Here is a 14,546-nt window from a genome sequence, read left to right on the forward strand (position 1 = left end):
TGGCGGCGATCTGCAATATTTTTTGCGGGACTGCGACATTACGGCGGACAGATCGGACCCTTGACTGACATTGACACTTTTGGGGGTACCAGTGACATTACTACAGTAATCAGTGTTATAAATATGCACTGTTACTGTAAAAATGACACTGGCAGGGAAGAGGTTAACTTTATAGGTAAACAGTGGGTTAAATGTATCCCTAGGGTCGTGATTCAAACTTTGGGGGGGTGTGGCTTGTGATGTAACCACAGAGACATGCAGTTACACCAGGGAGTATGACAGGCGACTTTGTTTACATTAGCCGCCTGCCTTTCTCCCTCTCCAGCGGGAGATCGCGAGCGGCCGGCGGACATCGGAGCCGCCGGCCACTCGCGCGGGGATGTTCGTGAACAAGCGGGAGCGCGCCTCCGGTGGTGTGGGCTCGCCCCCTAGAGGCTTGTGGGAGAGCGACGTACCTCTACGTCACTTTGCCCAGTAGCGGCTGACCACTGCAGTAAATAGTCATGTGGCGGTCGGCAAGTTGTTAAAAAAAAAAAGCATGGGACGAAAGACAGATGTAAACTGACAAATGGTCAGTTTTATCATCTGTTTTTGCATTGTATTGGAGGGTGAAAAACAGATGAAAATCTTCATCAATTTTGTCGTGACTTGGAATGATGAAATGAACGTTCCGCTTGTTGTGAAAGGGGCCTAGGTCCCAGCAGTCCCAATACTGCATACATAGCGTAGGTGCATATTTCTATGTTTCAGCAGCTCTAATCTTCTTCTCGTTTTCCTACAACCATGACTACTTCCCTCACTAGCACAAATGCTATATTCAGCTTTTTCTGGGGTGTGTGGGAGCATGTCGTCTGCACTGTAAAAGCGATCCAACGGCTATACTGCCGTCTGATCACTTTCACTTTACAGTTGGGAGGAAAACCATTCTCTACTACTTATATCCAAAAAGCTGAAGTAAAATCACAATTCTAAATAAAAACAAAATGCAATGATTTGCAATTCTCAAACCCATATTTTATTTACTATAGAAAATACAAATCAAGTGTTTAAACTGAGAAATTGCACAATTCTAAGGAAAAAACAAAGCTGGTACTAACAAGGAAGCTGGAAGAACATTTGTAACCATTAGGTTATTGGCAACGAGTAACATGACTGGGTATATTAAAAAAAAAAGAAAAAAAAAAAAAAAAAGAGTCAAAGTGATGCTTAAGTAAAGAAGGTGAAAATCTGCATCTAAAAATGGTCGTACAATTTCAGAATAATGTTCCTTAACTTAAAATCGCAAAGACTTGTATATCATCATCTACAGTACATGATGTCAACAGATTCCAAGAAACTGGAGAAATATCTATGTGCAAGGGACAAGGCCGAACCCCATTAATGAATGGCCTTGATCTTTGGGCCATGAGAAGACAATGCATTAAAAACAGACATTCTGTGATGGACATCACTGCATGGGCTCAGGAATACTTCCAAAAATCACTATCTGTGAACACAGTTCACCTTGCTATACAAAAATGCAAATTAACACTATCATGCAAAGTCGTCAACATATCTGCACAAGACTCAAGTCTTCTTTTCTGGGCAAAGGCTCATTTAAAATGGTCCACAGTGGAACACTGTTCTGTGGTCAGACAAATCTAAATCTGACATTTTTGGCCACCATGAGCGCTGCATCCTCCGAACTAAAAAGGAGAGGGACCTTTCGGCTTATTAGCGCTTAGTTCAAAATCCTGCATCTCTGATGATATAAGGGTTTATTACTGCATATGGAATAGACAGCTTGCACAACTGGAAAAGCAACATCAATGCTGAAAGATATATCCATATCTTAGAGCAGCATATGCTCCCATCCAGATGATGCCTTTTTCACAGAATACCTTGCGTATTTCAGGACAATGCTAAAGCACATACTGCATCTACAATATGACAAAAGCATGGCTTCATAGTATAAGAGTATGGCTGGTCCACTGGCCTGCCCACAGTTCAGACCTTTCACTTGAAAATATTGGATGTATCTTGAAACAAAATACGAAAAAATAGATCCAGGACTGCTGAGCAGTTAGAATCCTATATATCAGGCAATCGGGACAACATTATTTTCCCAAAACTCCAGCATCTAGTCTCTTTAGTTCCCAAGCATTTAAAGAATGTTGTTAAAAGAAGAGGGTGCAACACCGTGGTAAACATGGCCCTGTCCCAAGTTTTAAAACCTGTTGCTGCCATGAATTTCAAAAGTTACCTTATTTGTTTTCTTAAAATTGTACATTTTCTCATTTTAAACATTTGAAATTTTTTCCCGTTTTCTATTGTGAATAAAAACTGGATTTTTGTCTTATCATAAAATCCTTTTCTCTGAGGTTCACTGACGGACACAGCGTCAATTCTTCAGACCATTGGGTATTATACCCAGGACTAGGCGGAAACCTTTTTTGGTTAAGACCATGGGCTAGCCCCAGACAGTATACCATCACTTCCTGCTGTAGGACTTCCAGTTTGTAACAAGCAGTGTCCGAAGAACAAATAATTTAACCTCAACAGAAGGGTGGGTGCTGTGTGTCAGTGAACCTCAGAGAGCTATACCGGGTAATGCTCCGAGACCCATGCTGGCACGCATACTGCACTATCGGGACAGGGAGAAGATACAGACTGGCCAGAGAAAAAGCAAACATCAGTTATAATGACAACCGGGTGTCCTTTTATCCTGACTTTTCAATGGAGGTGCAAAAGCAGCGGGCTAAGTTCACGGAAGTGAAGCAGCGGCTGCGTAGACTAGGCCTAGTCTATGCCATGCTACACCCTGCTCATCTCAGGATCATGGCAGAGGGGAGAGCGCACTTCATCAACATGGCTCCTTAAGCAGTTTCGTGGCTGGATGTGAATAAACCCTCTTTTCATCACCGTAACAGAGGCCCTTGAGGCCTGAATGATGGTCCATTTTTAACCGTCTTACTACGTTTATTAACATTTTAACTGAAGCAAAACCATTTGATCTGCAAAGTTACCTCGGCCGGGGACCAATACCTTCTTGGCAATCTGTTTTGCCTTGAGAAATTTACACTTTGAATGATTATATGTGATCCCCCCCAGTCTGGCCTTGTCCTGCCCGGGATGCAGTGAGGCGCGGGCTGGCTGACGGGGAGCGAGAGGGCCATGTATTGGCTGCTCTTCCGTTTGAGTTTTTGCCTACAGGGCTATCTGTTTGAAGGCACCATTGTGCCTAGTTGTGTTTGACATTGCTTAGTTTGACATTGTTTTATTTTCATGTTTTTTCAGGAGATGCTCAACCCAACAACTTGTTTGCAGGTGCTACCAGCCTAAATGTGTTCAAGGTACTCTTATGCTTCCACCACTAAATACGGGACAGGGGACAGTTAAAGTCTTTGGTAACATGACCCACCGATTTCGCTCTGACTCAATATGGCGGTTACTCCCATAGTTTCCTGGAATGTCAGGGGACTTGATAGCCCTCTGAAAAGGCCAATGCTCTCTGCGGTCCTTCACAAATACCAGCCTGCTATTTTTGGGCTACAAGAGACGCACCTCATAGGGGATTCTGAAATGCCTGCGATACTCTTGGGTGGGCTGGGCGTACCATTATATGCTCACACCTCCCACTCTAGGGGGGTGAGTGTGTTAGTGCAGCGAACCTTGGATTTTCAGGAGTTTCATACGCATGTAGACCCTGAGGGGAGATATGTTTTGTTGCATTGTAAATTGTTTGCTGTGACTTGTATATTGCCAATTGCATATATTCCTCCTCCATTGTCCTCTGTGGTGCTGCGGGAACTGATGGCTAATGTGCTAATGAAACCCGACGCTCCCTTGTTTGTTCTGGGGGACTTTAATGGTATTATAGATCCCAACTTCGATAGACATTACCCTACACGGCTTTGCCCCTGTCCAGGGGTACGGCCTTCTTGCGCTTCTTCATGGAGGCGGGATGGGTAGACATCTGGCACACTAAATTTCCCAATGTTACTCAATTCTCATGCTATTCTAAAAAACACACTCCTCCCTTTCGCGTATAGATTTGTGCCTGGGCTCCGGGTCCACTCTTGCCCTGGTGCATGACGTGAACTATGCGGGTGCCTGACCACTCACAGCTGGTACTGGGGGTTACGGCTAGAGTACAGAGTAATTTATTAAAGGCCCCGTGGCGTTTGAACGGCTTTTGGATAAATTTGATCCCATCCCGTGCAGACATCCAGTCCCAAATTAACATTTTTTTATAGATAATGCCCCTTATGGGAATTGGTTGCTTAGGTTGGATGCTTTCAAGTGCTTCCTTAGGGGAGTCATTATTTCAGCCATAGGCCAAATTAAATCTTGTAAGAGGTCGATGGAGGAACAGTTGACAAGGCGGGTGTGGGAGTTGGAGGAGTAGTATGTGGCTGACCCTGGGCATGATATCAGGGCGTCCTGGCTTGCTGCCCAGGACGCTTTAACCAAGGAAATTAACTTAAAAGCGTAAAGGAAGCAATTTTTTTCCAAGGGGACGTTCTAAAAGGGGGAACAGACTGGCCGCCTCTTAGCCAAAATTGTCAATGTATGTCCGTTGGTTCCAGCTATTGGGGCTTTGAAACTCCCGAATGGTAAAATGGTTAACTCCCAGGACGGGGTTATGCAGGAATTGGTTAGATTTTATGCTGACTTGTATGATTCCCGGGTGTCTTACACACTCGAGGAACTTCATACCCATTTACAAAAAATACCCCTGCACCACCGTACTGAAACACAGATGCTGCAATTGGAGGCTCCCCTCAAATTGGAGGAGCTGCGGGAGGCGGTCGTTCTGTTTCCCAATTCCAAGGCTCCGGGGGATGATGGGCTGCCAATGGAGGTTTATCTAACCTGTTCTGAGTCGCTATTGCCCAAACTACTGGAGGTTTTTAATGAAGCTAGGGACAGACAGCAGTTGCCTGAGTATGTCTAGAGCCAGCACTGCATTGTTACTTAAGCTGGATAAGCCGGCAACTGAACCTAAATCTTACCACCCCATCTCCCTCTTGCAGACAGACGTCAAGCTTCTGGCGAAAATTATCGCCAGGAGATTGAACAAAGTTGTGCGTACTATTGCGAGGATCAGGCAGGTTTTATGCCCAATAAATCCACTGATGTCAACCTGCGGAGGTTATATGTTGATATGCAGACTCCAGCAGACAATAGGGGTTGGAGGGTTCTGCTGTCTTTGGATGCCAACAATGCATTTGGCAGTATTGAGTGTGATTATTTGTGGGCAGTCCTGCGGGGGTTTGGTTTTGGCCCCAGGTTTATATCTTGGATACGCCTGTTATATAGGGACCCTCTGGCGTCTATCAGGGAAGGAGGGAGGCAGTCTAATAGTTTCCATTTGGAGAGGGGCACTAGACAGGGGTGCTCCCTCTCCCCACTGCTGTTTGCTTTGGTGATTGAACCGCTGGCTGCATGTGTCCAAAATAATGACCGGATAGTGGGGTTCAACTAAGGCGCTATACAGGAGAAAATTCTACTGTATGCGGACGACATGCTTTTGTTATTGGGGGACTCTGACTCCTTGCTAAGAGAAACCATGATCACTAGCAAAGAGTTTGGGAGGTATTCTGGGCTAACAGTTAACTGGACCAAGTCTGCCCTGCTGCCACTGGCCAGGGTGGTGGACCAGTTGGTGGGAAGCTTCTGCCCTGTTTCGGTTGTGACCTCATATAAGTGTTTAAGGGTGGTCATTTCACCAGTGCCGCTGGACTTCTGTAGACTTAACGTTGTTTCTGTTGCTGGTGAAATTTAAGGATAGGGTTAAGATTTGGAAGCGGTTGTGGCCCTCTGTTGCTGGGCGCGCAAATTTGCTTAAAATGATTCTCATGCCAGTGGTGATACCATTGAAAATAATTCAGACGGTTAACTTCACCTTCAGGGTTCTAATTTGGAAGGGAGTTGTGGCTAGAGTGAAGTTGGAACAACTTCAAAAACCCAAGGATGGGGTGGGGGGGGCTTGCCCTCGCTAACCCTTGGCTGTACTACATAGCTTCCCAGCTACAACACCTGGTGGGGGGGGGGGGGTGTTGGCGGTTGTACCGTTAACCTCAGCACTACGTATTATGCTTTAATATAGTGGGTCGACTTCTCTAGCGGAGGGCCTGCAGGTGCAGCTGCTTGCCAAGCCAACAAAAAAAAAAGTTACCTATGTGCAAACTCATTCAGAAAATATGGGATAAAACCAAGCAATTGCAGAGGGTGTCTGGCTTCACTAGGTACAGCCCAATATGGAATAATAATACTTACTCTGAGCTCCTTAAACAACAATGTGTGGCCAGGTGGCGTGCTGTGGGGGCGACGCATCTGCATCATATCTTTCATGGGGGCAAACTTTTTTCTATTGCCCAACTGCAGTCCAGGTTTAATGTCCCCTTAAATATGAAATTCTACTATCTAGAATTGCAACACACAAAGCCCAGACGGCGCTGGAGGGCATTGAGCTTTCCCCTACGCCAGTATTCGCCCTCATGCAACAGATGGCCACAACTTAGGGGTTTATAACAGGTTGTTATGCTACCCTTTTGGGGGCGTACTTGGAGAGATTTCCCAGCACTTTGTGTGATAAATGGAAAAAGAATGTGGGTGAGATTCCGGGTGAACGGTGGGAGGAGGCATTGGAGTCGGTTAGGATATGCTCCTCGAATGTTTCCCAGAGAGTTTCCTAAATTTATATTCCTCTCAGAGTTCACTGCACTCTGTTTAAACTACATTCTATGGATTTACGTCCAGACACGCTATGTTGTAAATGTGGGGGGCAGACAGGCAACCTAATTAACTTGCTGTGGAGATGCCCCAAGTTGCACAGATATTGGTCCAGGGTAGTGGCCACGGTAAATACAGCTCTAGGTATAGTGGTACCCTTGGACCCCAAACACTGTATACTGGGTATACTTGACACGGTCACGCAGGACAGATGTCTGAGGGAGGCAGTGGCAAAAGCCCTATTTCAGGCACACAGACTTGTTAGTTTACTAGATCGCACCTGAACCACTCACACACATAATGTGGCTTAAACAGATGGGCAACACACTGCGACTTGAAAAGCTTATCAGCACAGGAGTTCTCCTCTTAAATTTGAAAAATTATTGGGTAGCTGGCTAGCCACCCCGGGTCTAGCTCCTACGGATCTGGTATTGGAAAGGCTGTTACAGTAGAATTGCATTTGTTTATCATTGTGAAGAAGTGGAGGTAACTGTTTGCACGATAGTTAACTTTGCAACCTTCAGCTGTATTTTTATTGCTATGTATGCACCTGTCCTATTGCACTACTGTATTGTTTGTTGGCATCTCAATAAACTTGTTCTTGATTTAAAAAAAAAAAAAAAAAAAAAGGCCTTGCTTGTGAACATTACCTTCATTACCAACTGTTTGATGAAAATGAGCAGAAATGCTCGGAGAGAAAGGATCTCCTTCTGGTTAGGCCGAAGTCCATCTTGAGGAATTTGAAAAGAACAAAAAGAAAAAAATGAAAACATCTCGAACACACACATTTTTAACAAAATATAATTCTACACGTTCCTTAAACCTGCAATATCAGAAACTAATGGTCTTAAACATAACAAGTTAGCCACTGAAAAGTTTTAGAGTACAAATACATATGATACCAATGCACAACAAAGAACAGCACAAGATGCTAGCAAGCATTCAAGCCACATCTCAGCAAGTAAAAAATAATCACAAACACTTAAATAGCCATTTCTGGGGCACAAATGCTTAAAAGGACATGGGTGGTCAAACATTCAACATACCCAACCCTTTAGGAATTATTCCACTTCGGTCCTGGGGGTTAACAATCCAGTAGTAGTACTTTAGTGTGTGCATCACCAGGAGAACAGTGCCAATTCGCCGCACTGCATTGTAGATATTAACTGTGCTGATGAAGTCAGTAGACATGTAGGTATACAAGGCCAATTGTACCTTCAGAGTGAAAAAGGAAAGCTTATTTAGTTCAAAACGGTGTTAAAGTAAACCTGTCATGGGAGGAATATGGGGTCCACCACTGGGGGGCTTTTTTTAAATGTTAACAGGCTGTTATGCAGAATAATTTTTTCTTCAATACCTATATTAACTTAGAAAACGTATACTGTTTAGAAACCAGAGTGAAAAAATGAGATTTTTGACTCATCGTAAAATCCATTGCTGACGTTCATTGACGGACACAGCTTTCGGTATCCTTAACCGCTGGATTATATACTGTCCCTACAGGAGTACACTAGGCAGGAAAAAAATTCTTGCTACACCCATGGGCAGTCCCAGGGGGTATACTCTCTCTCTGCTATAGCCACTCAGTTTTGTTACAAGCAGTGTCAGTAGAACTCTAACTCCACAGAGGGGTGGGTGCTGTGTCCGTCAATGAACATCAGAGAAATGGATTTTACAGAAATTCAAATTTATTCATTGACGGACACATCTTCTGGTCTTCTTAACCATCGGGACGTCCCAAAGCAGTGTTAAACATGAGGGGTTGAAAAAAGCAAAAAATTCCCAAGGCTAAACATTAGCCAACCAGGCAACGGGGGGCTCAAACAACTGAAGCGCACCTGTAAAAAAAAAAAAAAAAAAAAAAAAAAAAAACAAAGAGTCTGACTGCCCCAGACTCAGTAGCTGCCAGGTACACCCTAATTGCCTGGACCACATCAAAGTCATGCAAGGCAATTTCCTTTGGATGTTTAGGCCTAGGACACAGGGAAGGGAACACAATGCATTTATTCAAATGAAAATCAGGGACCACCTTAGGAAGGATTGTCCGACAGGAGCGAAGCACCACCTCATCAATGTGAATCACCAGGTAAGGTGAACGACAGGATAATGCTGTCAGGTCTGACACCCTGCATGCGGAGGTGATAGCCACCAAAAAGGCCACCGTCTGGGATAGCGCAAGCAAGGGAAACACTTGAAGATTATCAAAAGGGAGACTTCTGGAAAACCGAAAGTACCAAATTGTGGTCCCAAGGCGGCAAAGAAGACCACACTGAGGGACCAAGCACTGAACACCCTGAAGAAAAGTACACAACAGAGATGTAGCCAAGGGTCGTTCGAAGAAATCCACCAAGGGAGACACCTGGCCCTTGATAGTACCCAAGGCCAGCTGTTTAAAACCCCCCCCCGGTTGAAGGAAGGTCAAGAACCGAGCCACCGAAAAAGAGAGAAGGAACCCCAAGGGATTCACACCACGCAATGGAAGTTTTCCACGTACAATGATATATCTTCCAAGAAGTAGATTTCCTAGCTTTTAACAGCGTAGGAATCACTGATTAAGAATCCCCTATCCTTCAGCACCTCGCTTTCAACAGCCAAGCTGTCAAAGCCAGCGACAGTAAAGCAGAAGATTTGCTGTCCCAAGGGCCAATCCTCCCTGAGAGGAAGCCTCCAAGGAAACGTCGACAACCAGCCGCACCAGGTCGGCGTACCAGGATCGGCGAGACCAGTTTAGGGCCACTAAAATAACTGGAATCCCTTCTGCCTCGATCCTGTAGAAGTCTTTGCAGAAGCTTGAGAGGAGAGAAGGCATTAATAAGACGATACTGACCCCACGGGTCAATAGCGTGTCTGGATGCCAGAGAATCCTGTGACCGAGTCACCAAACTATGTACCTTCCAGTTGAGCCGAGACGCCAACAGACCCACCTCAGGGATGCCCCAACGGAGACACAACTGATGAAACACTTCCGAATGAAAAGACCATTCCCCCTAGTCTCACACCTGCCGACTGAGTTAATTCTCCTGCCAATGTTCCACTCCAGAAAAGTGAACGGCGGGGAGGGCTGGAACTAAACGTTCTGCCCACCTGAAAATACTGGCTACCTCCAAAGCCGCCAGGACACTTCTTGTGCCCCCTTGGAGATAAACATAAGCCACGGCCGTGGCATCGTCTGATTGAATGCGCACTGGACAGCCTTGTAGACGATCCATCCAATGTTCCAGGCAGAGCCTGATCGCACCTAACTCAGGACATTGATCGGTAGTCTGGATTCTTCCAGGGTCCAGACACCCTGAGCAGAACTTCTGCCGAGGATGCCTCCCCACCTGGACAGGCTGGCATCTGTGGTGACCACTGTCCAATACAAGGTAGGAAGGATTTTGCCCTGCTGGAGCGCCGGGGGAACAAAGCCACCAAATTAGGTACTCACTCGTACCATGGCTCAGCTGGATTTGGTTGTCCAGAGACTGCGGATTCTTATCCCATGTGATGAGAATCTCTCATTGTAGGGGGCCTCGTATGGAACTGCGCAAAGCGGACCGCCTCAAATGTTGACACCAGTACTCGTATACAAGTCCGGAAGGATGACCATCTGCTAGACAGCAGGAGATGAACTGTAACCTGCAGTGTCTAAAATTTGTCTGGAGGAAGGAATACTCTGGCTAAGGCTGAATTCAGAGTCAGCCCCAGATAGTCTAGTTTCGTAGAAAGGACCAAGGCTGACTTTCGAAGATTCAGAGTTCTTATGGTGATCTTCAGGTTTTCCCCCAGCGCAGCAAAAGATTCTGCTGGCAGGAGGAGATCGTCTAAATAGGCCAGGACTGCGATCCCCCACTGATGGCCCCGTTACTGGCATTGTTACAACACTGTAGTGAAGACACGGGGAGCGGAAGCGAGACCAAATGACAACGCCCCAAATTGATAATGTGCCTCTCCCACTGCAAAGCGGGGGGGAAAGCATTGGTGACCGACATACTGGAATGTGAAGGTAGGCATCCTTTATGTCCATGGAGGCAGGAAAATCCCCTTGATTCAGGGAAGCCACCACTGTGATCCATCCTGAACTTCTGCAACCGCACAAAGCAGTTCAGTGCCTTGAGGTCCAGGATTGGATGCACCTTGCCCTCCTTTCTGTGGACTGTACACACCCCCAAAATGTTTTGCAATCGGAACTGGAACAATCACTTCTTGAAGCAAAAGATCTTGCACTGCCCCAAAGAGGGCCTATAAGTGGGCTTGGGACAGTCACACGTTGGAAGTAAAGGACCTCCCTCCGGGACCCAGGAGGTATCCCTAGCCATAGGACAGGCACAAGGCATGACGGGGCAGGGCCATGGCAGGAGCCCCCACCAGGTACAAAACCCCCCCTGCGCATAGCCGATTGTCCGCTGGCCGGCAGCGCACCCCCCGCGCCCTGCCCCCACCTCAGGGGGTGTTCACACCACCCATAAAGACTTCGCAATAGTGGAGGAGGGGGTAGGATGGGGGGCAGGAGAGGGGGGGTGCCAGAAAGGAGGAGAACCCAGGGGTCCGACCTTCCCATGGAAGGGCCTGCGTCCTCCGTAAAAGCCTTCAGGGGAAGAGAGGGGACAGTTACCATACCAGGAATCAGACGGGCACCGCTCCAGGCAGATCCTCCTCTCCATCAGAATTGGGGGGGGGGGCTGTCGGCCAGGTGGAAGGCTGGAACTCAGGCCGAGGCCAGGTCGTATACGACCTCGCGAGAAGTTTAACTTGCAGGGCCAGCCTGCGTCCAGTGGAGCTATGTCACGGCCGACCTAGCACGGAGCTGAGGCCTTCACGGACTGGCCAGAGTGGGTTGACCACTGGATCTAAATTATCCAGCCCGTCACACAGTCCAACAGTTGATTGTAGATCTCACTAGAAAAATCCAGGAGGAAAAAATTTTCTATCTAAAAAATGTTTTTGCCAGGACCAAAGATCCCAGCAAGGGACTAGGTCCTTACTCCTGACTAGGCAGAAAAAACTGAGTGGCTATAGCAGAGAAGGAGTATACCCCCTGGGAATGCCCATGGGTGTAGCCAGACTTTTTCTGCCTAGTGTCCTACTTTTATAGGGGGCAGTATAACCAAATGGTTAAGAATGCCAGAAGCTGTGTCCGTCAATGAATGAAGGAGAAATCATAAGATCTTATCAGTTTGGTTGTACTGGGTTAGTGATGAGTACTGAAAGGTAATTAACAAAACTGACAAACAACTAGCATTTTTTTCAAAAGCAGAGGTCAAGAAAAGAAGCCTTCTTGTTCCTTGCATGAAAAGTTTACTTTTTATAACAACATCTTCCTATGACCTATTTGGACTTCAAGCTGAATAAATTGCTCACAAAAGGAAAAGCTTCTCCACCTTTTTTTTTAATACACTACAATATACATCACAAAAGGCTATCTGCAATACGGACAACAACAAATATTTTTAGTATCACGGACAAAATCTCCATACTGATAGTGGATTTACAATGAGCCATTTAACTAAACATAATAGGTTATTTGCAATACAGAGAAGCAAATATAAAATTCAGGAACTGAAGACTTTGGGATGGATTTACTAAAAAGGAGAAGGTTGTTTGCTCTGAAAAGTGAAAGTTTGGGGGGGGGGGGGGGGGGACAAAAATGAAGCTATGCTCACTTTAAATTCCCGACCATTTGCTAGCAGAAAAGAGGAATTTTGACTTGCTCGTAAATACAGTACCAGGACATAGACTGAGTATTTATTGGTTATAGACGCGTTCCTTCACGTGGCCAGACACTGGCAAACCTTTGACAACCCCATCCCACTCCACAAGTCTTAAGTTTGTGGCAGACAAAGCAGAGTAACCGAGGAATAGAAGGGAGGGTAGCCTGTGTCCTGTACTATACTTCAAGATATAAGATTTACAAGTTAACATTCCTAATATCACCGTGCGGCCCATTACTAGATTATGCAGCGGATATATTCTAAATCATACAGACCTGACTGGGTGGCGCTGGAGGTCCAGGTTTATGTAGTCCAGCATATCGACCTTTTGATGTGGATTTCAGTTAAGCATCGGCGGGTGATTTTTTTGTCCTACACTATCCCACTCCTTGCATTTATGGGACACAATGTGAAAATCAGTGTCACTCAGGTCCCCCCATTCACCATTTTCAAACCCCAACGTTTCCACCTGGCCTACCATCCCAGGAGTTCCAATGGTGGCTCCACAAGGGCATGTATCTTATTGGACACTTCCTGTATCCTAGAGGACTTCATATTTTGTCCAACAGCTTGAGATGCCAGCTTCTGAGGCCTACCACTTACAGCAAATATTGCATTTTCTTAGATCTGTTGATAGACTTACGCCTGATGTTGAACTTGCACAGCTTTTGAATAGGGATCGACCGATTATCGGCAACACCAATATATCAGGGGCCAATATGCACTTTCACCGATATATCAAAATTGGCCCCTGAGGTTACCTATATTGCCGATATTTAGGGAAAGTGCATGTACCGGTGTGATTCCTGCAGCTAGAGGCATCACCCTGGTACCGGAGTCCATAGCCGACGGTTGGCTGACTTGTAATGACAACCGATGCAACTGAGAAGCCGTTCGGCTGTCATTTCAAGGAGCGGGAGGGAGACCCGTGCATCCTACCTCCACCACTGCCGTGGAGAAGACCCGATCAAAGCAGCATTCGGCTCTGATCGGGTCTCCATGTAAAAAACCCGGAAGTGATGACATGACATCACTTCTGGGTACACAAATTCAAAAAACTGAGCATTCAAAACAGCTGAATGCTTTTCAGTGCCGAGGAGGGGTTTGGAGTCTTTTACAGATCCCTCCACAAGGAGTACCTTTGTTAAAAAAAAAAAAAAAATTTTTTTACATGTCCGAAAATATCGGCCGATGCCGATATTCGATGACCAAAATATCGGTATCGGCATTAAAAAAAAAAAACCTATTGGTCGATCATTACCTTGGAATATAGTGGTTATTGCAGTGAGCGCCAGAAGTGCGGTGTCTCTTAGCTATATAAACTATTATATCCACAGGTAAAACTGCCTTCTATGCTAGCCTGGGAAAAGGATTTGGGGGTTTGAAATTTCAGAGGAGGAATGGAGAGAATTGGTCTGTGCAGACATATAAAGGGCAGTATGACCATCTCATTGGTAGAAGCAGGCTTTAAGGTGGTCTCTCAATGTTATTTGGTGCCTAAGCGCCTACATCGAATGTACTCAGCCCTTTGTTTTTGAGGTTGTGGGCAAGTGGGCTCAATGCTCCACATGTGGTGGTCAAAGTAAGGTTCGGCGCTTCCTGGTCAAAGCCCACAACTTAATATACTATGACCATGGCAAATATTTTCAAATACCCCAAAATAGCTTTGCTTAATGAATCTGTGGAGGGGATACCCTGCCATTCGAGGACCCTAATTTACTTTAGGTTTCTGGTGGACAAAATTGATATCGCCACTGCTTGGAAGAAACTTGTGGTTGAGTTGGTGGTAAGGAAGCGTAAGCTTACCTGGATAATGATTAATAAAAACCTGGTTAGTACACTGTGTGATACTGCTGTTCGATTTGAAAGGGTCTGGAACCCTTGGATTCAATATCAACTCCTGTATAGGGAGTATTCTGGTGGGTGTTGGAGGTGCGGACGGAGTGGAGATCTTGATTTCTTCCCTTCAATTTCCTCAAGCTTTTTTTTTTTTCCCTTCTTTTCTTCCCCTTTCTTTCCAGCTTTAACTGCTCTTTCCATCTATTCCTTGAGGATGGTTGGACTTGGGGAGCCTCCTCTCCCTGTTTCTCTTTTCAAGCAAAGTGCTCTTTAATTAATGTATGGTTGGAGGACCAAGTT

General features: G+C 45.7%; 1 protein-coding gene across 2 annotated transcripts in view; it reads right to left on the minus strand.

Annotated features, from left to right (window-relative positions):
* The window catches only part of LRBA (LPS responsive beige-like anchor protein), a 1,198,938-nt gene that overhangs the window by 1,037,310 nt on the left and 147,082 nt on the right, over positions 1-14,546 (minus strand). For both annotated transcript variants that reach the window (XM_082258080.1, XM_082258079.1), the window contains exons 13-14: positions 7,764-7,932; positions 7,368-7,447 (exon numbers count right to left, since the gene is read on the minus strand). In XM_082258080.1, coding sequence (XP_082114206.1) covers positions 7,368-7,447; positions 7,764-7,932 — 249 coding nt within the window. The remainder of the gene's footprint in view (positions 1-7,367; positions 7,448-7,763; positions 7,933-14,546) is intronic.

This window comes from Pelophylax lessonae, assembly GCF_965119305.1.
Source record: "Pelophylax lessonae genome assembly, chromosome: 1".
NCBI classification, from domain to species: Eukaryota; Metazoa; Chordata; class Amphibia; order Anura; family Ranidae; genus Pelophylax; species Pelophylax lessonae.